The sequence below is a fragment of the Lichenostomus cassidix genome, unplaced genomic scaffold (genome assembly GCF_008360975.1).
Source record: "Lichenostomus cassidix isolate B80296 unplaced genomic scaffold, HeHo_3.0 HiC_scaffold_38, whole genome shotgun sequence".
Classification (NCBI taxonomy): Eukaryota; Metazoa; Chordata; class Aves; order Passeriformes; family Meliphagidae; genus Lichenostomus; species Lichenostomus cassidix.
The window spans coordinates 1,964,880-1,991,622 of record NW_028147440.1 but is presented as its reverse complement, the minus strand read 5'-3'; the positions used below and the strand labels follow the sequence as shown (position 1 = coordinate 1,991,622).

Here is a 26,743-nt window from a genome sequence, read left to right as displayed (position 1 = left end):
TGTAAATCCCAAGTTTCAGTGGCCATAAAACCTCAGGACAAAGGTTGGTCCCAACCCCACTCCGGAGGAGCTGCCGGAGAATTCCTGCTCAGGTAAGGAATTCCCCATTGGAAAAAAAATCCATGAATTAACTGGGATTAATTAACTTAACTGGAATAAATGTATTTAATTGGAATGAATTAATTGTTTTCACAAGGAATGTAGGGCGTTATTGCCCTTTTTCCCATGGGAATTTCCCTGGCGCTGCTTGGATTTAGCCGGGACTAGAGATGTGGGGAAAAACACAGGAAATCGCAGGAAACCCCAGGAAATCACAGGAAATGAGGATTAAATCCCAATTAAATCCCAGCTCACTTTGATTATTTATCTTCATTGGGAGTGGGATCAGCAGGGAAAATCCTCGGAGCCACATCCATGAAATCACGGAATTCCCTGTAAAAGAGCGGGATCAGGATCCTGCTGCTCCTGGGATTGGATCCAGCAGATTGCTGAGATTTATTTTGCTGTGAAAAAATTATTGGATTATCTGATGGGAAAGGTCTTTTCCAAGCGGAACAATTCCGTGATTCCATGGAAAGGGGGAATAAGATAAAATCATCATATCAAAATATTATATAAAAATATAAAATTAATTTTACTAATAATTAGAAAAAATAGACGACATAATAAATATATGTACATTTCAATAAATTTATAAATATAATTATATATATATAAAAATTATAATTCATTATTCAATTACATGGAATATTAGATATTTTAAAATTAGATACAGTCTATAACATTATTACAGTAAAAATACAAAATTCTATATTATTTGTCAAATAAATGGAAACTGTGATAGTATAATAATATATAATTTTAGTATATAAGTATAATAATTTTAATAAAAATAGATACTATTTCTTTGAAATATATATTATATTAAAATAATAAAATAAAAAAATTAGCTAGAACATTAAATTATAATATCAAAATATGACATTGAACTATAATAAAATAGAATGTTAAATTATAATATCAAAACACAGTGTTAAAATATATTAAAATATATAAAAACAAACTATCCAAATATGGAGTTAAAATAGAACACTAATATCTAATCCCAAAATATAATATCAAAATAGCATCCAAATAAAGTCACAAAATAATAGGAAAATCTAATATAAAATTGCATATAAAATCTACTGTCAAAATGCAATATCAAAATACATGAACAAAATATAATATTAAAATATATCCAAATATGGTATCAAAGTAGAATATAAAAATATAATACCAAAATAAAAGATTGAAATACGATTAAAATATAGCTGAATATATTATAAAAATATAAAAGTGAAATATCATATCAGAGTATAATATTAAAACATAATAAAAATTATAATATCAGCATAATCTCAAAATATGCTATGAAAATCTGATTAAAATATAGTATTAAGGTAAAATACAAAAATGTGGTATCAAACTATATTGAAATATTATCTTAAAATCTTATATAAAAATATAATCCTAAAAATTGAATATCAAAACAGAATGGCAAAATAATATAAAAATAATGTTTTAAAATAATATTAAAATGTAATATCAAATCTAATATAAAAATATAATCCCAAAACCTGCTATAAAAATTTACTATCAAAAAAACCCAACAAAAATTTAATATCAAAATCCATTATCAAAAAACATCAAAACAATGCCAACATCCAATATCAAAATACCATTAAAGTATCCCACAAAATGGTAGGAATTCCTCAGCGAAAGGGGAAAAAACAGGAATGGAAAGAGGAATCTCTGGAAGACCGAGGAAGGATTTAATGGGTGGATTTAAATTAAATTTAAATTGAAGAGAAAATCACATTTTCCATAACCATGCCAACCTCATCATACCTCACGGAGAATTTTCCATTTTTTCCCCTCTCCGTTCTCTTGTTGTTTCCCATTGGGAAGGGATCAGGATATCCATGGATTCCCATTTCTGGTGGATGGTGCTGCTCCAGATCCTGGTGTTCCAGCATGGATCCCACCTGGCCACAGGTGAGAGTGATTCCATTCGGGATCCATTCCCAGAAAACAGCCGATTCCTGCTCTGGAATGGAAATTAAACGTCAAGAGGACACAGATTTTCCCTTGGAAAAGGTTATTTTTCCAGAGGGCGGTCAGGGCTGCAGCAGCTCTGAACCTTCTGGAGCTCAAGGAGCATTGGGACAGCGCTCCTAGGGATTGTTGGGATTGTTGGAATTGCCAGGATTGTTGGGATTAAAGGGATTGTTGGGATCGTTGGGATCGTTGAAATTGTTGGGATTGTTGGGATGGTTGGGATTGTTTGGATTGTAAAAATTGTCAGGATTGTTGGTATGGTTGGGATTGTCAGGATTGTTGGACTAGTCAGGATGGTTGGGATTGTTTGGAATGCAGGAATTGTCAGGATTGTCGGGATTGTTGGACTTGTTGGGATGGTGGGGATTGTTTGGATTGTAGGAATTGTCAGGAGTGTCGGGATGGTTGGGATTGTCGGGATTGTCAGGATTGTTGGGAATTGTTGAAATTGTTGGGCTAGTCGGGATGGTTGGGATTGTTTGGATTGTAGAAATTGTCAGGATTGTTGGGATTGTTTGGATTGTAGGAATTGTCAGGATTGTTGGGCTTTTTGGGATGGTTGGGATTGTTTGGATTGTAGAAATTGTCAGGATTGTTGGGATTACTGGGATTGCTGGGATGTTGGGATTGTTGCTATTGTTGGGGTTTTTGGGAGTGTTGAGGGCCACATGCAGGGCCACGAGTTGGATGCTGATCCTCTTCCAACTGGAGAAATTCCATCATTTTATCACCTGGATCCCAATCCTGTCCTGGGAGAACCTCTGGGAATTGGGATGGGATATCCAAGGAATACTTGGTGTATCCTTGGGAATCTGGGAGCTCTTGGGGATGAATTCCAGGCCCTGGGGCATTCCAAACCTTCCCAGAAACTGGTGTCAGGACAATCCATCCCCACCTGGAATTTTCTGTAGGTAAATCCTGGGTTTGAACTTTTATTTTGCATGGAATTTGCCTTTCCCACCCTTTCCCCAGGATTTTCCAGTATTTAAATGGTCCAGAAATTGAGTTATTGTTCAAAACGCCCAAGGATAAATCTTCAAGCACAAATCCCATGAACATTCCTGATTTTTTTGGTTTCCCTCTGGATTCCTCTCCTGTTGATGATGGAATCAATCCCATTGGTTGCCCAGTGAAATTCCATGGAAAACCTGACATGGAAAACCAGAACTGACACCTATTTTATCCCAAAACAGGCGAATTCCTGGGCGTTCCCAAAACGTCCATCCTGGGAATCATCGGGAACAGGGTGGTCCTGCCCTGCCGGGTGGGATCTTCCCCCATTCCCGAGGATTTCTCCATCCGGTGGACATTCCAAGGTCAATCCCGACGGATCCTCGTCAGCAGCTCCGGCGGGAAGGATCCCGGGGAGGATCGGGATGAGCGATATCGCGGCCGGGTGGAGTTTTTCCACCGGGAATTCCAGGCTGGGAATGTTTCCCTGCTCCTGAGGAATGTCCGGAGCTCTGACCAGGGATCCTACAGCTGCGAGGTGACGTTCCAGGATGGATCCTGGCAGGAATTAGTGGAGCTGGAAGTGGCAGGTTGGTGGGAATTCCTTCTTGTTTCCTTCAGTGCACAGAAAATGGGACAAATATTTGAAATATTGTTTTAAATGTTAAATTTTTTTACATGATATAGTTTATATTTTTATACTTTATAATTTTTGCCTCTATTTTTACGTTTTATGTATTTATATTTTTTATATTTGAAATCTTAGATGCTGTGGGAGTATAATACAAATTTATAAATACCTTAGTATAGAAGCATCTATTATAGTAATATATTAATTATATAACACAAATATTGTATCATACTATAGAAATATCATGTTAATTTATAATAGTGAAATAAAGATAAGAAGGATATTTTACATAATATAGTGTACTTATATTATAAAGACAACTATATATGTAACAATATATATTATATGATAATAGATATAATAGATAAGAAAATATATGTTAGTAGTGCATTATTTTCTATTTTTACTTCTAGTTATATTTATATGTAATATATTTTATATCTGTATTTTTATATGTAATATGTTGTTGTATTATCTTTATTTCTATATTATTTTTCTATATTAAGAATATATTTTAGTATTTTAGCATTTAGTATTATTTATAATATTATTCTATTATATTTCAGTTTATATTTTTATTTTTTATAGTTAAACATTTTATATATTTTATATATTTATTACTGCTATTTTTATATTTCATTAATTTTACAAAATCCTGGGAAATTCCACTCCCAACTCCATCCCAGAACTGCCCCTCACCCTCCATCCCTTTCCCGGATTCTCCATGAAATCTCTAATTCCCAAGGACATTCCTGGATCCACTGACCGCTGAGAACCTCCAGACCTCGTGGATCAAATCCCAGAAAATCCCCCAAGACTTTCCAACTCCTCGGTGAAAGGAAATGTTGAGTTCCAAAAAACCCAAATTCAGTGGGATTTAAATGGAAATTCCTCTGGTTTTCCACAGCCATTGGAGAAATTCCATCTGTGATCCTGTGGTGACAACTGCTGAATGAACAGAATCCTTGATTTCCAGAAACCAAAAATTTAACAGGATTGAAATGGAAATTTCCATCTATTTTTCCACAGCCTCCCTCCGTGATCCTGCAGTGGCAACTTCTCAATGTACAGAATCCTTGACTTCCACAAAATCCCAATTTAATGGGAATGGAATGGAAAATTTGTCCATTTTCCCACAGCCATTGGAGAAGCTCCATCTGTGATCCTGTGGTGGCAACTCCTCAATGAATGGAATTGTTGAGTTCCAGAAAAGCCCAAATTTAATGGGATTGAAATAGAAATTCCTCTGGTTTTCCACAGCTGTTGGAGAAACTCCATCCGTGATCCTGCAGAGTCCCAAAAAACAGGACTGTGGCAACTCCTCGGGGAAAGGAATCCTTGTTTTCCAGAAAACCCCAATTTAATGGGATTGAAATGGAAATCCCATCTATTTTTCCACAGCTGTCAGAGAAGCTCCATCTGTGATCCTGTGGCTGCAACTCCTCAGGGAAGGGAATCCTTGAGTTCCAGAGAAACCAAATTAAATGGGATAGAAATGAAAAATGTGTCCATTTTTTCACAGCCATTGGAGAAGCTCCATCTGTGATCCTGTAGTGACAGCTGAATGAACGTAATCCTTGATTTCCAGAAAACCGAAATTTAATGGGATTGAAATGAAAATTCCCATTTTTCCACAGCTGTCAGTAAAGTTCCATCTGTGATTCTGTGTTGTCAAATCCTCAGCGAATGGAATTGTTGATTTCCAGAAAACCCTAAATTTAACGGGATTGAAATGAAAATTCCCCTGTTTTCTACAGCCATCGGAGAGGCTCCGTTGGTGATCCTGTGGAGCCACAAAAAGCAGGACCTGGGCAACTCCCCAATGAACAGAATTGTTGAGTTCCAGAAAACCCTAAATTTAACGGGATTTAAATGGAAATTCCTCTGGTTTTCCACAGCCATAGGAGAGGCTCCATACGTGATCCTGAGGAGCCCCAGGGAATGGGATCTTGGCAACTTCTCAAGGAAGGGAATCCTTGAGTTCCAGAGAAACCAAATTAAATGGGATAGAAATTAAAAACGTTTCCATTTTTTCACAGTCATTGGAGAAGCTCCATCTGTGATCCTGTAGTGACAATGGAACAAACAGAATCATTGATTTCCAGAAAACCCAAATTTAATGGGATTGAAATGAAAATTCCCCTGTTTTTCCACAGCTGTCGGTGAAGTTCCATCTGTGATTCTGTGTTGTCAAATCCTCAGCAAATGGAATTGTTGATTTCCAGAAAACCCTAAATTTAACGGGATTGAAATGGAAATTCCCCTGTTTTCTACAGCTGTCAGATTTCCAGAAAACCCAAATTTAACAGGATTGAAATGGAAATTCCTGTTTTCCCACAGCCATCGGAGAATTTCCGTCGGTGATCCTGCGGAGCCGCGAGAAGCAGGACCTCGCCCTGTCCTGCCGCTCCTCCGGCTGGTTCCCGCGGCCGGAGCTGCTCTGGCTGGACGGACATGGAAAAGTCCGGAAGGAATCCGTGACCACCACGGCCACGGTGACCCCTGAGGGTCTCTTCAGCATTGAGGCTTCCGTGAAGATTCGGCCGGAATCCGACCTGGAAATCTCCTGCCGGATCCTCAACCGCCACCTCAACGTCTCCCGCGAGTCTCGGATCTGCATCGAAGGTGGGCAGAAATTCCTCCTGGTTTAATGGGATCTTTGGCACTGGGTTGAATCCAAAGGGTTTGGAAGTCTTTAATTTTATTTATTATCATTGATGGATTAATTTGATTTGATTTAATTTAATTTAATTTGATTTGATTTTTAAAATTATATTTTATTCTATATTATTTTTGCTATTTAGTGCTCTTATTGAATTCTTGAATTTTGTTTTTTCATTTATTGATCTTTAAATTAAATTACATAAAATTTAATTTAATTACATCTGTTCCAGTCTATTCTATCCTATTCTATTATATTTTTGATAATTAGCAGCTGTTGTTGAAGTATTTAATTTTATTGATTATAATTTATTGATTGATTAATTGATTGAATTTTATTTTTGCTATTGAGTAGCTCTGGTTGAATCCAAAGGATTTGAAGCCTTGAGTTTTTAAAATTTTTTTAATTTTTACTTTTTCGTAATATTTAGATTCTATTTTCTATTTACATTTTATTTTTTAGTAATAATAATATAATTTAATATAATAATAATAATGGAAATCAAATACATAATTAATGGTTAATGGAATATTTAATTCTTAATGGAATATTTAATCTTTAAATAATTGATAGAACAATTAGTTAGTAGTAGAATATTTTGATTTTAAACAATCGAGGGAATTTTGCTGATTTTCCTGCTTTTCCCAGAGGTTTTCCTCCCCTCCATCTCCCAGTGGCTGAAGATTTTCCTGGCAGTTTTGTTCCTGAACTTGGCCCTGATTTCCATCGTTTTCTGCCAGATCCGGGGTGAGTTTTGGGTTCAAATCCCACCGGAAATTTCCATCGGAATTTGGGGAAAATTACTGAAATCTGGGGAAAGGAGCCAAATTTCCCGACAGAAAATGAGGAAAAAAATTGATTTTTTTGGCTCTTTTTTTATCCAGGGAGCCACAAGAGAACCTTGGAGGCTGGTGAGTGATCAGGAAAGGAATTGATTATTTACTAACTATCAATGATTTGTTAATTGTTAATTGCTAATTAGACTAATGTATTCTTGCCATTTGTTTTCCAATCCTTCCTATAATTATATCTGTGTAAAATAATAATGATTAATGATTGTATTTTAAAAGATTAAGTGCTTGATAAAAGATATAACATCCATTAAATAAAATATTAACTATGAAATTAAAATTACAATATTTTATTAGACATTATTAAAATAGAAATAGATGATAATATAAAATACAATAAAATATTGAAAATACTAAATATATTTAATAATAATTTTATAAATAAAATAAGTATATTGGAGAAATTTATTGAATATGTAAGATAAGATATTAAACATTCCATATAAAACAAAAAATAGTGAATGTCATAAAACATTTGTTAAAAAATCTTAGAGAATTAATGAATTTAAAATGTTCTCGGTTTTCCAGGAAAGGCAAAGCTGAAAATGGAAGAAGGTAAAAATCCTCTGTGTTTGAAATGACGGAGGGATGGAAATCCAGGGAATTCTATCCATATTTGAAGCATCAAGTTTAAAACCCAGATTGAATTTCAGGCATCTTTTTGCTGTAGTGACTCATTTTTTGCAATTTAAAAAGTCACAATTTAAAAATCCTAAAATTTACAAATTCCAAAGTTTACTAATTTTTTTTTTACCATTATGTTTTTTGCTCAAGTTGCTAATTTTTTTTTAATTTTAAAATGTGGTGATTGAAAACTTACTATTTAAAATGTCCCAACTGAAAAATTCAAAAATTCCCAATATTTTACTGTGATAATTTTGCTCTAAATTCTACTTTCTTGCAATTTATAAGAAAAGTTATAAAAGTTAAAAGTTTATATATTATAAAATCAATTTTTTGCAAATATCTTTTTGCTCAAGTTAAAATGAAACAATATTTTAAAAAATATCTCTAAAAATTAAATATTGTTATTAAACATATTGATTATTAAATCAGATAAATCTCACCCATGGAACAAAATGAAGTTCAAAGAGGTTGACACTTCCACGGATTAAACAATTCATTCCAAGGAATCAAATAAATACATTTTTTAGATGATGTCCATTCCTAAACTGGGATTTTGGGGTGTGAAAATTCCACATTTTCTGTTCCAGAGAAAAAGAAAGTGAAGTCAGTGCTGGGTGAGTCTTTTCCCTTTTCCCTTTTTTCCCTTTTCTCCCTTTTTTCCTCCTTTTCGTCCTCTTTTCCCTTTTCTCTTCCCCTCTTCCCTTCTTTCCTTTTTTCCCCATTTTTCCCTTTTTCCCCATTTTTCCCTTTTTTCCTTTTCCCCCCTTTTATTCCATTTGTTCCCTTTTCCATTTTCCCTTCCCTTTGGCAAGGAACCCACAAACCACATTAATGACAAATGTCAACAAAAACAATTAACAACCATCATTAAACATTAATAAATTAACATTATTCCCAATTATTTCCTTCGATTCCACATCCGGAATTCCCAGATGGAGAGAAAGCCAAGAAACGAAACGGTAAATCCCATTTCCTTAAAAAATTCCTCGGGGAAAAAATCCCCTCCTTAATCATCTTAATTAAAATTAAAAAGGATTAATTAGAGGGCCGCGGGATCAAAACTCCTCCCCCTTTCCTCACATTTTTAGGGAAAATCTGTAATTCTTTAAATCCTGAAATTTAACGGTGGAAATCTCCCACCTCTGTTCCCAAAAGGAATAACTGCTGTAATTCCAGTATTTTTTCACTGATATTTTCATTTTTCCTTGGAGTTTTCCCGTCACTCATTCCCTGCTTTTCCTTTCCAGCAAAAATCCAGTTCAAGAAAGACTTCGGTAAGAAAATGCGATTTCTGTAAATTTCCATAGTTTTTTTTCAATTTAAAGTGTCACAAATTAAAAATTCTAAAATTTTTAAATTCTAAAGTTTACTAGTTTTTCTTACGATTGTGTTTTTGCTCAACTTGCTAATTTTTTAAAATTTGAAAATGTGCCGATTGAAAACTTAGCCTTTAAAAATGTCCCAGTTGAAAAAATTCAAGAATTCCCAATATTTTACCATGATAATTTTGCTCTAATTTCTATTTTCTTATGATTTAGAAGTCATAAAATCAATTTTTGGCAAATATCTTTTTGCTCAAATTAAAATGAAACAATTAAATGATTAATTAGTTTTATTTATTAATTTAATTTAAACAATTTAAATTTAAAATGAAATTAATTCCCATTTTGCCCCAAGTTTATTAAGAAGAAGATAGGAATTCCAGTTGATATCCACATGATCCCTGGATTTAGGGCTAATTAATAGGGAAATATCCACCCACAAAGAGGAATTTCCTCCTTTTCTGAGCTCGGGGGTCTTTCAGATTGGAAAAACTGGGGAAAAACCTAAGAAAATCCAACAAAAGTGATGGGAATATTCTTTCCTTTCAGGTCAGCTGAAAGCCGAGCTGGGTAAGTGCTGAAAACTACTGGAATGTGAGAATTCCTGGGATTTGTGGGAGTTAAATTGGGAATTTGTGGGGGGCAGAAGGGTCAGGGAAGTAAGAAAACCAGAATTCCTTTTTTCTTCCCCTAGATTTCTGGGAAGCTCGGAGCCACGCAGGTGAGCTGGAATTGCAGGAATGTGCCTTGGGAGCGGCATGTGGGACTTGTGGGGATTCTGGGATTTGGGGATTCTAGGATTCAGGAATTTGGGGATTCAGGGATTCCAGGACTGAGCAATTCCATGGCCCCTCAGTGGCCACATCCCATATTCCAGGAAATGATAAAATTCCTTGTTGGACCATCCCAGGACCTCACCACTCTGGGGTTTGGGGATTCTGGGACTCAGGGATTCTGGGATTTGGGGATTCACAATTTCAGGGATTCGGGGATTCTGGGTGTCAGGGATTCTACAGTTTGGGGATTCAGAGATTCTGGGATTTGGGGGTTCTGTGGCCCCTCAGTTCTTTGGTGGTCACATCCCCTGTTCTGGAGAATGTTTGAATTCTTTGTGGAACCATCCCAGAATCTCACCCGCTCTGGGATTTGGTGATTCTGGGATTTGGGGGTTCTGGGATTCCTGCATTCAGGGACTCAGGGATTCCATGGCCCCTCAATTCCTGAGTGGCCCCACCCCATATTCTGGGAAATGTTAAAATTCCTTAGGGAACCAACACCAGAACTTCACCCACCATGGGACTCTGAGATTTTGGGATTTGTGGATTCTGAGATTCAGGAATTCAGGGATTTGGAGATTCTGAAATTCCAGGATTCTGAGACTCAAGGATTCCATGGCCCCTCAGTTCCAGCATCCCCTCTACCAAGGAATGTTTAAATTCCTTGTTCAACGACCCCAGAACCTCACCCAGTCTGGGATTTGGGCATTCAGATATTCAGGGAATTGGGTATTCAGATATTCAGGGAATTGGGGATTTTGGGATTCAGGGCTTCAGAGATTTTGGGATTCAGGGCTTCAGAGATTTTGGGTTTTCAGGATTCAAGGATTCCAGGACTACAGGGATTCTGTCGCCACTCAGATTGTCAGTGGCCCCATTCCAGGGAATGTTGGAATTCCTTGTTGAACCATCCCAGGACCTCACTCACTGTGGGATTCAGAGATTCTGGGCTTTACGGATTCTGGAATTCAGGAATTCAGGGATTTGGGGATTCTGGGACTCGGGGATTCCAGGATTCTGGGATTCCATGGCCCCTCAATTCCTCAGTGGCCACATCCTCTGTTCCAGGGAATGTTAAAATTCCTTGTTGAACTATCCCAGGATGGTTCATCCCGCTCTGGGATTCTCAGATTAGTGGATTTGGGAATTCAGGAATTTGGGGATTGGAGGATTTGGGGATTCTGAATTTCAGGGATTCGGGGATTCTGCAGCCCCTCAGTTCCCCGCAGTCCCTGGGAATGCCCCAATCCCTCCCGGGCCCGCTCCGCTCATTAACCCTTCCCGTCCCGCAGTTCCCGTGGCGCTGCATGCCGAGGCGCAGCCCCTGGATCTCGGGAACGCGCGGGACTCGCTCCCGATGGCGGCGCTGCTGGCCAGGGAGGCGCTGGGAGCTGGGAAGAGCTACTGGGAGGTGGAGCTGGGCGGGGAGCTGGACTGGGCGCTGGGAGTGCTGCGGGACGGAGAGAGCCTGCCCGGGCCGAATTCCCGGCGGGATTCCTGCGGTGATCCCCGCGATGCTCCCCGGGCTCGCTGGGCTCTGCGCTCATCCCACGGACAGCTTTTCTCCAGCGGCAGCGGCAGCCGCGCCCTCGGGCAGCAGCGCGGGGATCTCTCGGCGCTCGGGATGCTCCTGGACCCGCAGGAGGAGCGGCTGGAGTTTTACGATGTGGAGCGCAGGGAGCTGGTGGCGGGGATGGCGCTGGAGGATCCCGCGGGGAAGTTCTTCCCGTTCGTATCCCGAGGGGAAGAGGGAAAGCTCCGGATCCGCCCGGTGCTCGTCCCGGTGCCGCTGGAGATCTGGGAAATGGGGGAGAGGGAAAGGGGGAAGGAGGGAAAGGGAAAAATCGGGATGTCAGGGGTGGGAAATTGGATATGGGGAGCTGGGGATGGGGAGGGAAAAGAGGTGGGAGAGAGGGAGGGAAGGACAGAAAATTTAAAATAATAATTAAAAATAAATTTAAAATAAAATAAAATAAAATAAAATCTAAAAATCTAAAAATAAACTCGTCAGGTTGAAATAAAATTGGGACGAGATCCAGAAAAGCCTTGGAGAATGTTCTGTTACTGATCCTGGTGCTGCTTTAAATCCAGGGAAAGGCTCGGTGGGAAGGAGGGAAGAAGTAAATCTTGGGGGTCAGGGATGGGAAATGAAATTTGGGGGAGGTTGAGGCCTTGGAGGGAAAAAATGGGAGGAAAGGTAAAAACTTGGGGAAAGAGTAAAAAAGGTAAAAAAGGAGGGAAGGTAAAAAAAAGAGATGGGTAAAGGGTGTGAGGAAAAGGGGAGAAGGGTGGGAGGAAAAAATGAGGTGGAGAACGAGGGGAAAGGTAAAAGGTGGAAAAGGTAAAAAAAATGGGAAAGGGAGGAAGGAAAAAGGATGAAAAAAGGAAAATGTAAAAAAAGATGGAAAGGCAAAATAAAAGGGAGGAGAGGTGAAGGAGAGGGGGAAGAGGGGAAAAGGGAGAAAAAATGCAGGAAAAGCTAAGAAAAGAGTATAATGGGGAAAGGTGGAGAAATGGGGAAATGGTAAAGAAAGGTGGAAAGGGAGAAGGAGAAAAGGTGGGAAAGGTTAAAAAAGGGGGAAATGGGAGAAAAATACAAAAAAGTGTGGGAAGGAAATCGGGAAAGGGGGTGGGAAATAGGCCATGGAAAATGCAGGAAAAGCATAAAAACATTACACGGAATTTTTGTAATAAAACGGATGTGAAATGATCCCAAAGTTGCTCTTTATTCCCATTTTATTCCATGTTTTCACTCCTGTCTTGGATGACTTTTCACCTTTCAGTCTCTGAAGGATTTGTTGGGAAAATATTCAGAACTGTCTGTGGCAAAGCAGCCCAATTCAGGTCAGGAATTACACTGGGATTTTAATTAATTTGCTGCCTTATTGTAATGAATTAAACAATCTTCTTACACCTAAAAATGACCCATAATTGGGATTTTGGACCTTTATTAATGGAATTAGCCATGGAAATGTTGATGGTTATTTCCATGGAATTTATTTTGTCTTTCCTTCCTTAAATTAAGTTTTAGCCTTTTTTGAGAGAGTTTTTATCTTTATTTGGTTCAGCATAAAACAGAAATTAATCACAAATTGGATGGAAACAGGTCTGGAGGTTTTGGGGTTTGGGTTTTGGGTCTAGGCTGTGTTTGATCCCAGCTGGGATCACCAGAAATCCCAAATTTTACATGCAGGGGTGGCCTCTGACATCTTTGGACAACGAATCTGTCCCACCGTTAACTGGAAGGGATTTGAGCCCCAGTTAGATTTTAATTTGTCCTGAAGGTTGAGAATCTCATAAATCCAATCATTTTCCAGCTCCCTGCCTACCCTGACTCCTCCCCTCTCCTGAGTCCAGAAATAAAACTGGTGTATGGATAAACAAACTGGGACATTTTGGAATTTTAAAGACCTAAATCCCCAATTTTTCGATATCCATGGATTCCCACCCAGTCTCTGTGTTGTGTATTCCCAATTTGAACTCTTGAGTCATCCCGGTGGGACAATCCACCCCCATTTGGGATTCTCTGCCTCCCATTCCCGACTTTTTCTGAGTTGAGCAAAAACCAAAGTTGGCAAAGGAGCTGCCCTGGCCAGGTGCTGAGGATTGGAAAGCATTTCCTGCTGCCCTTTGGATCAGAGTGCATCACAAACAGAACCTTTGGACTGTCAGCGTCTGGGCTGTTGGGATTGGCTGGAATGTAACACATAAGTGAAGAAATGTCTTTTGTGGTCAGAGTCCCTTTACAAAACTTGTAGGATTGAGTGCACGAGTTCCTGGAGTCTGTTCCTCTGTTAGAGATGTGAAAGGATCTGTGTCCAGGGAATACAAAAATCCCTTGATTCTCTAATCCACGTGGAATTTAATATGGATACTGCAGATGTGGCTGTTCAGGTAAGTCTGGCTGGAAAAGGATTGTCCCTGGTGAGGGTTTTGGTAGAATACTGAGGTGGTGCTTTGTTAGGGATTGAATCCAGGTTGGAATATATTTTTGCTTTGGTGGGAATTCCTGTTATTTGTGGGTGGTTTTAAGTGAAGTTTTAAAAGACCATTTAATTGGAATTTCTTTGTTGCCTTAATGAATGAATCAAACTATCAATTTACACCTAAACTCGACCTATAATTGGGATTATGGACCTTGATTGATGGATTGAGCCATGGAAATGTTGATTGTTGTTTCCATGGAATTTATTTTGTCTTCCTCTATTTAAAGTAATTTTTAGCCTTTCTCTTTTGGAGAGTTGTTTTTTTTTTGCCTCGTGGCTGTGTTATAAATTGAGTCTCAATAAACCAATCGGAGACTAGAGTCCAGTTAACAATTTTATTAATTAAGCAAGCGGATATTAGCCAAGGCAGTGCTGGGCGGGCTAGGCGAGTCTCTTGCTGCTCCTGCGGCACTGCGCCCCAAAGGTTACATACAACTGCTTTTATACAGTTCATATTTCCTGGTGGTTCGTGATTGGCCATCTAGACGTCCGGGTCTGCGCAGTCTGCCTTGTGTTGTTGCTAGGTGACTTCTTATCGCTGGGGCTGAAAGCTCCTCACCCTCCTTGTGGGGGGTTGTGCAAACTTGTTGCTTCATATACACTTGCAGGCATAACAGTTATGAAAAAGCTATATGTGCTCTTAGCTTCATGCAAAGGGAACTATCCCAACAAAAAGGGAACTGCCTCAGGGAGAACCATCCTAAGTTAAAAAGCCCCTTGGTCTCCCCAACGATTCATGAACTATACTTCATGTAACTCATCACAGCTGGATGAGCCCAGGTGTGTCCAGGAGGGCACCTGGCTGGGACTGGGAATAGCGCAGCAGCAGGATCAGGACAGGGATTGTCCCACTGGGATCAGGAATAGTGCAGCAGCAGCAGCAGGACAGGGATTGTCCCACTGGGATCAGGAATAGTGCAGCTGCAGGATCAGGACAGGGATTGTCCCACTGGGATCAGCACTGGGGAGGCCCCAGCTGGGATTCTGGGCTCTGTTCTGGTGTCTCAGGTACAGGACAGACATGGAGGAGCTGGAGTGAGTCCAGAGCTGGGAGCAGAGCTGGGGAAGGGTCTGGAAAACTCTGGAGGGATCATGGGGGGCTCAGCCTGGGAAAAAGGAAGCTCCAGGAGACCTCCTGACTCCCCCACAACTCCCTGCCAGGAGGGTGGAGCTGGGGGCAGGTGGGGATCAGCTCCCAGGGAACAAGGGTTGGGATGAGAGGAAATGGCTCTGAGCTGTGCCAGGGGAGGGTCAGGTTGGACATCAGGAGCAATTTCCTCCTGGAAAGGCTTGGAAGGAGCTGCCCGGGGAACGGTGGAGTCACCACCCCTGGATGAGTCCAAGGAAGGACCGGATGAGGCACTCTGAGCTCTGAGGTGGTGACAGGGCAGGGATTGGGCACAGTCTGGAATCAATGGCCTTGGAGGCCTTTTCCAACCCCAGTGATCCTGACCGGGTGGGCCTGGAATGACTGTTTGAAAGCTGATGTGTGTTCCTGTGAGAGACCAATGTGATTTTTGTTTATGCCTCAACATGCGTTATACCTGAGGTGAACAATCACCGGAGGGTCTGCATACGTGTGGGGAGCTCTGTCTCCCGAGAGGCCTGGCAGCCAATCAGGAGACAGGAACCTCCCACTGCTGCTCAGCAAACCCCGCCCCCCGTGCGGCGGGGCAGATCCCCGGATGCCCGGGAAAAACGCGCGGGAAGTCACGCTGTGGGAGTGCCGAGCACATAAGGCAGTTGGCTGAGGCACAGCCCGGCGGCCATTTTCTGGGGGTTTCTCGGAGGGAGCGGGGGCTCGCCTGGAGGGTCAGCTCTGCCCCCTCTCCGCTTTCGCATTTTCTCCCTTGCAGTCCCGCTCCTTCCCTGGCTGTCCTGTCTGCCCGTGTCCTGCTCTGCTTCGCTGCTTTCCCGGGGCAGCTCCGTTGCCTCGACAACCTCGTGCTCTCTGCTTCCCCGACCGAGCCGCCGCCGCCGCTTCCACCCTGCCTGCACCCAGCCCCGAGCTGCCTGCAGCCACCGTGCTCCGACCTTGACCGCCTCGAGTCCTGTTCCTGCTCTTGTGCCACGGGAGACACGCAGACTCTCGTACCTCGCAGTGCACACACTCCATCTGCCAAACCCTCACCAACAGGGTGCCCGGGGTACAGCGGGAGCGATCTGTCCGGTATTCTCTTTCTCTCTCTGTCTCTCTTTTCCCCTCTTTGTTCCTTTTTCTGTCACCCTTGGGTAGGAACACTTACCCTTTCTTTATCAATAAACAGTTCTCAGATATAATATTGCCGTGTTTGCACTTCATTTTTTGTCTGAGAAATCCATGAAAGAAATCCTTCCCGAGTCCCCCTTTTAGAGCGGAATGGGACAGTTCCTTAGGTCAGGAATGTCCCAGTCTAAATCCATCCTGCTGGTGTTGGGAGAGTTTCAGGATTTTATTCTGGACAGGAACGATAGATCCGTTCATTCTTTACCTTCTGGGAATTCTGAGGATCCATTCCGGAGGTTCCAGCTTCTGCTTCCACCTTCTGCTTCCACCTGGCACCAGAACTTTCTGTGAAGCCAACAGGAACTGGGGAATCAACATGTGGAGTTTTGGGGGACAGTGGTTGATTTGGAGCAGGACTGGGAAATGAATGAGCTTTTTAAGGAATTCTGCCTCAGTTTCCCTTCTGCCTGAGGTTATCCACATGCCACTGGGCTTGGATTTAGTCTGGGAACCACAACTGAATTGCTTGAATTTCCTTAAAAACAGCTGATCCTGACATTTTCCTGATTTCCCTTGAAGGGGTTGGAACCTTGGAGGATTTCTCCATAAATGGAGGGAAGTGAATGGCTGCAGTTTGATTCCCATTTTCTATGCTTGGCAGGAGCCTGGTGAGATTTCCCCTGGATATTTGTATTCCCGAGCTGTGGAATGCTGGGATCCAAATTCCAGCTGATGGCGACTCTTGCCATGCTTGTTTTCCTACAGATCATCTGTTGGGTCACAGGTAAATCCTGGTTCTGTCCCAATCCCAGTTTTATTTAAGAAGGGAGTTCATTCCCAGGCAAAATCTGTTTTCCCAGCTCGTTTTCCCTGCATTTCCATATCCAAATTTCCCACAGGAACTTTGATAAGCACCAACTCCCAATGCCATTAAAGCTCCTTTCCAACCCAAACCTTTCCATGACTGGATGATCCCATGATGAGCAATTTTCCCATCTCTCTCATTGCAGGCAGGAACAACCTCATTCCTCCTGACAGCCCTGTCGTTGGAATCGTTGGGAATGATGCTGTCCTGCCCTGTCAGTTACAAGGAAAAATAATCCTGGAGAAACTCTCTGTCCAGTGGATTTTCAGTGGAAATCCCACAGAAAGAGCAGTGGCCATTTTTGTTGGGAAAGTACCTAAAAATCCATTTCTGGGGTTCAAGACTTATCAGGGCAGGGCAGAATTTTTCCCATCAGAATTTCACCAGGGAAATTTGTCTCTTCTCCTGAAGAACATCCAGCCCTCAGACAAAGGGAAATACACCTGTGTTGTCTTCCTCAAGAACTGGTATAATGAGGTCACGGTGGACCTGGATGTGGCAGGTGGGTGCCAGGGAAAGAATTCCTGATTTTTCCCATGAAATCAGAGGGATCTCCAGGGATTTTCCATGGATATTTGGGTTGTTGATGTCTTACCAAGGGGGGGTCTGCATTCTGACTCTTCCCATCCTTGTTTTCCTGCAGATGATTCATTGGGTCTCAGGTAAATCCAGGTAATTCCAGATCACAGTTTAGTTTAGGAAGTTTGGTTTTGGGTTCCAGGATTCAGGAAAGACAGGGGTTGACTGGAGAGGGTCCACAAGGATGAGGAGGCATCTGGATGAGAAGAGACTGGGGGAGCTTGGCCTGGTCGGAGAAGGGAAGGCTGGGAGTGTGTCCCATCAATCCACAGAGAAATTCCACGAATCCATAAATATCTCCCATCAATTCACAAAAATATCCCATCAATCATATACAAATATCCCATCAATCTGTACAAATGTCTCATTAATCCTTATAAATACCAATCCATAAAAATATCCCATCAATCCATAGAGATATCCCATGAATCCATAAAAATATCCAATCAATCCATACAAATATCTCATCAATCCATACCAATATTTCATCAATCCATACAAATATAAATTCATACAGATACCCCATCAATCCATACAAACATCTCCAAGGGGAAGAACCTCTTTCCACAGACGGAAAGAACCAGAAAATTCTGCCCAGGGAGGTCGTGGAGTCTCATTTTCCTCCCAGTATCCCAGTTTTCACCTGCTCCCAGTGTCATCCCAACTTACTCCCCCGAAAAATTTCCCCTTAGGGAGATACAACTTTATTGCAATTCCAGCTTTTTTGTGGAGAGAACAAAGTCAGTCCAAAGGTTGTTTGGGATCGATGAGGAAATGACGCAAATTAAATGGGAGATTGCGTAAAAAACCTTGGATTTTAGTGGTTTAATCCGGAGTGGAAGCTCAGCACCACCCAGCCCCTCACTCTCCTTCCCTGGGGAAACTGGGGTGGGAAATCCAAGGAAAGCAGGAAAATTCCTCAGTTGGGATGCAAAGAGTTTAATAACTGAAATCAACTCAAATTAGAATAGGAAAAACTGTGGGGAAAAGAAAAGCAATGGAAATAAGAGCCATGAAAAGCACTTGACCGTTGACATCATTTCCAAATCTGACGAAGCTCCTGGGATAAATTAGCTCCATCCCAGCAGGGACCAGGATGCACAGGAAGAGCCATTTCCCAGGAATTTGATGGGAATTAAAATCAAAAATCTGATTAATTTGCACATTTTTATGGAGAAATCCAGGGGAGACCTTCCCACCTCAGACCAGAGAATCCCAGGATGGGTTGTGTTGGAAGGACCTTGAAGCTGATCCCATTCCAATCCTTGCCATGGGCAGGGACACCTCCTGCTATCCCAGATTGCTCCAAACCCATCTAATGGGATCTTGGACACTTCCAGGGATGGGGAATCCTCAGCTTCTCTGGGAATTCCATTCCAGCCTCTCCCTGCCCTCCCAGTGAAGAATTTCTTCCCAACATCCCAACATCCCAATATCCCAATATCCCATTTGGTGAGGGAATTCCTTTTCTGCTCTTTGTTGGAGTTGATTCTTTTCCCGTTGTGCAGCTGAAGGTGCTGAGCCCTCGGTTTTCCTGGATGGACACTCTGGGAATGGCATCAGCCTCTCCTGCAGATCCCAGGGATGGTTCCCAGAGCCCTCTGTGCTTTGGCTGGACAGCCAAGGGCAGCCGCGGCCGGAGGAAGTGACCACTCGGAGCACTCCAGGCCACTCTTCTGGCATCTTTGATGTGGTGAGTTCCATGAGGCTGGAGCCGGGATCGGACCGAGAAGTGTCCTGCAGGGTGGTCAACGAGGTGCTCAATGCCACGCGGGAATCCCGAGTGAGGATTGCAGGTGAGTGACCCTGGGATCAGCTGGGATTGGGTGGGAGGTGCTGTGCATTGTCTCTCCATTGACCATGGAATGATCCTGGACAGCTGGGATCAGCCAGGATCAGGTGGTGGATTCTGTCCATCATCTCTGCATTAACCATGGCATGATCCTGGACCACTGGGATCAGTCGGGATCAGTTGGTGGATGCTGTCCCTGTGTCTCCATTGTCTCTGGAATGATCCTGGACCACTGGGATCCGTCAGAACCCATGGTTCAATTCTGTCCCTTGTGTCTCCCTTGACCATGGAATGATCCTGGAGCACCGGGATCAGTTGGGATCTGTTGGTGTCTGCTGTCCGTTGTCCCTGGAGAGATCCCAGATCCCCAGTCCCAGGCCGATGACCTGTGGGAAGACAAATAACATGGGAAGAAATCCATTGTTGTGTCTCCTGGAGCATCTGAGATCCATTTCTGCTCGGAGAGGGAAGGACTGGAACATTCCAGTGGACATTCCCAAGACCCTGCAATGACCTGGAAGGAAGGAAGGATTGGGACATTCCAATGGATATTCCCAAGATCCTACGATGACCTGGAATTCCCATTTTTTTCCATCTCGTAATTCCATTCCTGTTTTCCAGATTCCTTCTTCCCTTCCACTTCCCCCTGGATGATTGTTTCCCTCCTAATTTTGACTGTGGATTTGGGAATTCTCGGGGCTGTGGTTTATAAAATGAAACGTGAGTATTCCTGCTTTTAATTGGCCAAAACCCTAAATTCAAATAAAAATTTTAAACTACAAAATAATTTAAATCTATTTTATTTTAATTTTTATCCATATATGATTTTAGTTTGTATTTTCATTTTTAGTTTTCATATTTTCATTTTGTTATTTTATTTTTTACTGTCTCCAATTGTCTATTGAATTATAAACTAATTCAAAATTACATTCTTTTATCTAATTATTTATCGTTACATATTATTATTTTAATTTAATTCATGCTAAATTTTTTGTTAATATTTTTATTGTCTTTTATTTTAAATTATTTTATTTAATTTTCTGCTTTTAAAATATTTTATTTAGTTATTAGTTATTACTTGGAAGTTACTATTTATTATCATTATCATTGGAATAATCATTATTATTATTATTATTAAAAGAAAAATTTCCACATCAGATTCAGAAATCTGGGATTGAGAGGGAGAGGGAAAAAATTAATTGGCAGATAGTTAAAAATCAGGATTTGGGACACAGAGATTCTTGGACATTTATGGAATATTCCTGTAAAAATTTTAAAAACTGGGGAATTCCTAATTAATTTCTCATTATAAAAGCAGAGAAATTGGAATTATATTTAAAAGATGTTTTTTGTGAAAAAATAATGGGAGGTTTTTTTTTTCCAGGGAGTTTTACAGAAACCAGGAAAGCAGGTGAGGAGGGGAAAACTCCATGGAAACCCTAAATAGAAAAGAAATATAATATTCAATATAGGAAGAGATAAGATGGAATAAATCTTTTATGAATACATTATAAATATAAATATATAATTTACAGTGTATATATATATAAATATATAAAATATTTTATATATAGAAATATACTATATAAAAGATAATATTATTATATAGCTAATATAAAAATATAATATGAAATAGAACAGAATATAAAATATAATGTACAAATATAGATTAAGATATATTTAAATGTAAAATATTTTAAGTAAAAAATTATATAAAATATAAATACTTTAAATATATATAAAATATTAATATTAGCCTTGATCAACAATTAATATTTCGATTTGTTTGATTGCAGCCAGGTTGACAGCAGAGATGAGGACAGGTACAATCTCCTGGGAATCCAGGGATTCAGAATTCCAGGATGAAAATCCCAGTGGAATTCGGGAAAATTTGTTCTGGGTTTGATTTATTGACCTCTCCAGTGGGTCAATCACTCGGGGTCATTAGTTATATCAATATTAAATATCATTAATATCTATTGTTTAATACAATATTTTCAATAGGAGAATATTATTAGAATTAATAGCATTAGAATAATAAAACTAATGCATTAATATAATTAACAATACTGTGATAATTCTATAATATTGCAGTTACAATAGTCTATATGTGTATTAATATTTTTATTATCTTAATAATTATTTAATATAAAATCATTCATAAATCATACAATATAACAGATTGTGTAATATAATATATAATTACTATAATTGTAATTATTTCATGATATTAATAATATTAATGTAACATAAATAATTATACATTATATTAAATAATATGTAGAATATATGTATTATATATTAATTACTTAATATAATTAATATAGAATAGAATAGATTAGACTCTGATACAGTATAATATATAATTATGTATTAATAATACAATGTACTATTTTCCATTAATACAATAAAAAATAAATAATTATATATACCATATATCATTTAATACCATTTTATTATATAATTTTGTATATATTATATAATATGCAGCATGTTCTTACAATGCTCAATTATTACATAATTAAATAACTATATTTTAATTAATAATATTTAACTATGTTTTAAACGTCCCTGACCCTTTTCCTGATAAATTTCTGCCAATTTTTTGGGGTTTTCATCCCAAACTCCCTTTGAAATAACAGGAACATCAATGACAGCTGATTCCAACTGGACTTAATTTCCTCTTTAATTAATTAATTTTTAATTTCCTTCCTCTTCAATTGATGGAAGTCTCTAATTAATGCAAGTCTGGGGCTCTTCCTGAGGGTCCTGAGGGACATTCTGAGATCCAGAGGGTGAGAATGGGATTTTTGGGAAGAGGATTTGGGAGGAGGGGGATTAATTTAATGTACTTAATTTTATTTAATTTTTATGAATTAGTTATTATTTAATTAACCATTATTTATTAATTTTATTTAATATTTATTTACTAATTTAATTTTAATTTTCTTATTTCAGTTTATTTAAAAAAGGGAATTAAAAAGTCATTAAGAAAACATCACAATTAAAGTTTTTAACAGTGAAATTTATTAATTAATGTCTCATTAATTTCAGAACGGGACCGTTTGAAGTCCGGGCAGGGTAAGAACAATTTTCCTGCTCCTCTCATTTTCCAGCGTGCTTTTCCCAAAAAAAGATGTGGTTTTTTGAATGAAGAATAAAATCAGCCTGATTTCCAAGTAATTAATTCTCTAATCAATTGATTTTCCAATAAACTGATTTTCCAATGGATTCATTTCCAGTAAAACACCTTGTCAGAGATTTAATAATTGAGGACAACGAAATTATTTATATTCCCATCATTTTAACACCTAAATTAAATTAAATTAGATTAATTTTACTCTTCAATTAAATTTAAATAAATTTTCCTCCAAAATTAAATTCTCCTCTTAAATTAGATCTAATGAATTTTACTCCTAAATTTTACTCCTGAATTAATTCTATTTCTACTCTGAAACTTTTCTCCTGAATGAAATTTAAATCATTTCATTCCTAAATTTTACTCCTCAATTCAAATTATTTCATTTCCCTCCTAAATTTTTCACCTGAATTAAACTAAATTAGTGAATTTTACTCCTAATTTAGTTTGAAATAATTCTACTCCTCAATTTTACCTAGGAATGAATTTTAATTAATTTTTCTCTTCAATTAAATTTAACTCTTAAATTAAATTTTTTAGTATCACTCCAAAATTTTACTCCTGAGTTAAATGTATTTAATTTTACTTCTGCATGTTACTCCTGAATCAAATTTAATTACTTTTACTTCTAAATTAATTTTAATAAAATTTTCCCCCCAAACTGGATTTTACTCCTGAAATAAAATTATTTCATTTTACTCCTAAATGAAATTCAATTAATTTCCCTCCTAAATTTTGCTTCTGAATTAAATTTGATTTATTCCACTCCTGAATGAAATTGACTTTATTTCTAAAATAGAAAACCCAGTAATTTATGGAATTTTTTTCCTCTTTCCCTGCATTTTATGACAGTCTCAGAGACAAGCAAGAAAACAGCTGAAGCAAGTAAATCCATTTCTCCAGTTTATGTTAGTTTCATTCTTACTGAACACAGTTATTAATTACATTAATATTCATTATTAAGCAGCTCTGCTGAAAAAGATGCAAAATTTTCCGGGATTTTCCCTTCCAACTCTGTGGCTAGCACAGGTCTTTCCCATGAGAATTCTTCTTGTGTTTTATAAATAAAGATAAAGTTTGGATGTTATTGGAACAGTGTCCCAAGATCTGGACGGTGCAGGCCTGGCCAATTGGGCCTAGGGGGAGGTTTCTGACTAACCAATCTGGGTGACCTTTGAAAACTCCATATATGTGATGAAATCAAAACAATAAAGGTCTTTTCCTTCTTGCCACTGAGAACTGACTTCTTTACTCTGCTAGCGGCTCAACAGCGACACAACCCAATCCCAACTTTTTGTCCCAGCACTGGCTTTTAGGAATTTCATCCAACACAATTTTTGTGTGGAAAGTTTTAAAGTCCAAAACGATCCCAGGGTTTGCTCAGGGCTGGAATTCCTTCCTTGGGTATCTTAGCTCCCCAACGGCTCCTGGAATTTTCATGGAATTTGTTGTTTTTCCACAGGAAAGCTGGAAAAAAAACACCAACTTGGTAAGAGAATGTTTTGTATCAATATTATGCATTACATGTGTTTTATATTCCACGTTCTATATTAAAAATTATGGATTTTATATGATGCATGATAAATATTTTATATTGTACATGATAAATATGTTACATATTATACATTATTTATTATCATATATGTGATATGTATTACATAGTACTTATTATGTCTTACATATTATACATGAGATATTACGTATTACATATTATGTATTATATAGTATGTATTACGTATTACATATATATTATGTATATCTAAATACAATAATATATATAATATATAACATATATAGTGTTATATTTCTTATTCTATAATGTATTTTATATATTATTCTATATATTACTATATATTATGCAGTAATATATTCTATATCTAGTAATACATTATATATAACTATGCATTTCTACGTTTTAACTTAATATTGCATGTATTATAATATATATTATATAGTAGAAAATATGAGAATTTCTTATTATACCACATAATATAAATTGTAAAAATAGAATTTTTCTATTTCTATTCCATATAAATCATACATAAGATATGTTAAACATAATTTTAACAAATTTCATAGTAAAAATGTTATATATTGGAAAAATGAATTGTATCATAAATAGTAATATATGGTATAATAAATATTTTATTTACACACAATATAATATAATAATATCATCATTCTAATCCACTTTATTCTATTTTTATTATATATATGATCTTATACATAACATAAAATACATGTGTATTATCTATTATCTATTTAATGTAATATATATATTATTTAGATAAATACTGTACATAATATAATGTCATTATATAGTAATATATATTACTATATATGGCTTTATATCATATCATATCGTATATATGACGTATAATTATCCATAACCCCCCAAATCAAAAACCCTTTCCTTTTAATTTACCCCTCAAATTTAAAACTGAATCATTTTCTTTTAACCCACAAATTTAAACCCCTTCAATTGAAATTTAACTCCACAAATTCTTTCATGGTTAATTGTGATTTAAAAATTTAAATATCAACCCGTGGTGTTGATGGATTTTCCATGGGTCAGGGTTATCTGACCTGGAAAAATTCCCTCTAAGGAAGTGCCAATAACTGGAATTTCTTCTCTTTCCTTTCCAGAGCAACTCAGAGCCGAGTTGGGTAAGTGGGACAAAAATTCCATTTTATTGCCATGAGTTTAACTCCAATCAATTCCTTCCATTAACGACAATCATTAAAAATGCTGCCCAATAGATCCAATAAATTCCCCTTTCTGTTTCCTTCCCACAGATTTCTGGGAAGCTCGGAGCCACGCGGGTGAGCTGGGATGGTGGGACACAGGGAATGGCTTCCTGCTGGAAAACAGGAGATTTGGGTGGGATTTGGGGAAGAAATTCCTCCCGTGAGGTTGGGAAGGGGGTGGAATGGAATTCCCAGGGCAGTTGTGGATTCCCCATCCCTGGAAGTGTCCAAGGCCAGGTTGGGAGGGACTTGGAGCCACCTGGAATAGCAGAAGGTGTCCCTGCCCATGGAAGAGTGGAACTGGATGGGATTTCAGGTCCTTCCAACCAAAACCATTCCATGATTCCATGAAAATGTAGTGACCACCTGACCAAGCCACCCTGGCATGGCACTTCCAGTCATCCCGAAATTCCACGGTGTCATAGACATCCTGGCTGAACTGGAATGTCTGCCATGATTTGGGACACAATTCCAGGGAGGATGGATTGGAGGAGAAAGAGGGAGTTGTGCTCTGAGGAAGGACCCAGCTGGGAGAGCTCTGGGGTGTCACAGGGACCAGGAGACACCTGTGGGATCCCTTCCAGTGTCACCCACTCTGGGATTTGGGTGTTTGGGAATTTGTGGATTCAGGGATTGAGGAATTTGGCAATTTGGGAATGCCATGGCTCCTCCAAACCTCAGTGGCCGCATCCCCTGTTCTGAGGAATGTTCAAATTCCTTGTTGAACAACCCCAGGACCTCACTAACTGCGGGATTTAGAGATTTCAGGATCCTGGGACTCATGGTCTCACTGATTCCATGGCCCCTCAGTTCCTCAGTGCCCACATCCCCTGCAGTCCCCGGGAATGTCCCAGTCCCTGGTGTAAGCCCCTGGGAGCTCCCAGGGTCTCTCCACTCATCAGATCCTTCCTGTTCCCCTGCAGTTCCTGTGGTGCTGTATCCTGAGGCATGTCCCCTGAATCTCAGGGTTTGGTCATGTCTGATCTGTGGGTCAGCACTGCTGGCGAGGGAGGCGCTGGGAGCTGGGAAGCACTACTGGGAGGTGGAGCTGGGCCGGGAGCAGCACTGGGCACTGGGAGTGCTGCGGGAAGGAGCGAACCTTCCCAACCCAGGTTCCGAGGATTCCTGGACTCTGTGTAGTTCCCGGGAAAGGCTTTTCTCCAGCAGCGGCAGCCTGCTCCGGTCATGGTGCTGGGGTCTTTCCGTGGTTGGGGTGTTCCTGGACTTGGAGAAAAAGCAGTTGGAATTTTATGATGTGAAGCAGAGGGTGCTGGTGGCACGGATGGGACTGTCGGCCCTGGAGTATTGCAGGGGAATGGTTTTCCCATTTGTATCCTATGGGATCGAGGGGCCCCTCTGGATCCGCCCAGTACCCATCCCGGTGCCACTAAAGAGCCTTTAAATCCTGCTGTGAGGTCCAAGGTCTCAGGGAAAGGCTCAGCAGGAAGAATGAGGTTAAAGATGAATGTTTGATGTCATCAATAAAAAATAAAAGTGGAGAAAGGGGA

At 39.3% G+C, this 26,743-nt stretch overlaps 3 protein-coding genes across 4 annotated transcripts in view; 2 read left to right on the top strand and 1 right to left on the bottom strand.

The window, feature by feature from the left end:
* Window positions 1-26,743, bottom strand: part of LOC146422970 (butyrophilin subfamily 1 member A1-like) — a 73,501-nt gene that overhangs the window by 29,308 nt on the left and 17,450 nt on the right. The window lies entirely within an intron of this gene.
* On the top strand, window positions 42-14,454 carry LOC146422972 (butyrophilin subfamily 1 member A1-like). The gene is made up of 14 exons (XM_085045381.1): window positions 42-92; window positions 1,951-2,037; window positions 3,294-3,641; window positions 6,023-6,307; window positions 6,993-7,091; window positions 7,229-7,255; window positions 7,724-7,750; window positions 8,410-8,436; window positions 8,755-8,781; window positions 9,070-9,096; window positions 9,694-9,714; window positions 9,839-9,865; window positions 11,213-11,778; window positions 14,431-14,454. The coding sequence occupies exons 2-14, from the start codon at window positions 1,965-1,967 to the stop codon at window positions 14,452-14,454; spliced, it is 1,578 nt and encodes a 525-aa protein (XP_084901507.1). The 5' UTR covers window positions 42-92; window positions 1,951-1,964.
* Window positions 13,658-26,743, top strand: LOC146422971 (butyrophilin subfamily 3 member A2-like). Of its 2 annotated transcripts, none has more exons than XM_085045328.1 (11): window positions 13,658-13,814; window positions 16,774-16,896; window positions 17,123-17,479; window positions 19,065-19,352; window positions 19,970-20,068; window positions 20,733-20,759; window positions 21,145-21,171; window positions 22,403-22,429; window positions 25,134-25,154; window positions 25,284-25,310; window positions 26,159-26,743. In XM_085045328.1, the coding sequence occupies exons 2-11, from the start codon at window positions 16,821-16,823 to the stop codon at window positions 26,635-26,637; spliced, it is 1,428 nt and encodes a 475-aa protein (XP_084901454.1). In that variant the 5' UTR covers window positions 13,658-13,814; window positions 16,774-16,820; the 3' UTR covers window positions 26,638-26,743. The 2 variants fall into 2 exon arrangements, with proteins under 2 accessions (XP_084901454.1, XP_084901455.1); XM_085045329.1 differs by having other exon boundaries at window positions 25,917-26,223.

Bases quoted from the DNA above. Each gene is read 5' to 3' on its own strand.
- LOC146422972 (XM_085045381.1), top strand. From the start codon at position 1,965: ATGGATTCCCATTTCTGGTGGATGGTGCTGCTCCAGATCCTGGTGTTC. The intron at 7,751-8,409 runs GTAAAAATCCTC...TTTCTGTTCCAG, and splicing joins AAAGCTGAAAATGGAAGAAG to AGAAAAAGAAAGTGAAGTCA. The intron at 9,097-9,693 runs GTAAGAAAATGC...CTTTCCTTTCAG, and splicing joins CCAGTTCAAGAAAGACTTCG to GTCAGCTGAAAGCCGAGCTG.
- LOC146422971 (XM_085045328.1), top strand. From the start codon at position 16,821: ATGCTGGGATCCAAATTCCAGCTGATGGCGACTCTTGCCATGCTTGTT. The intron at 19,353-19,969 runs GTGAGTGACCCT...CCTGTTTTCCAG, and splicing joins ATCCCGAGTGAGGATTGCAG to ATTCCTTCTTCCCTTCCACT. The intron at 22,430-25,133 runs GTAAGAACAATT...TTTCCTTTCCAG, and splicing joins CCGTTTGAAGTCCGGGCAGG to AGCAACTCAGAGCCGAGTTG.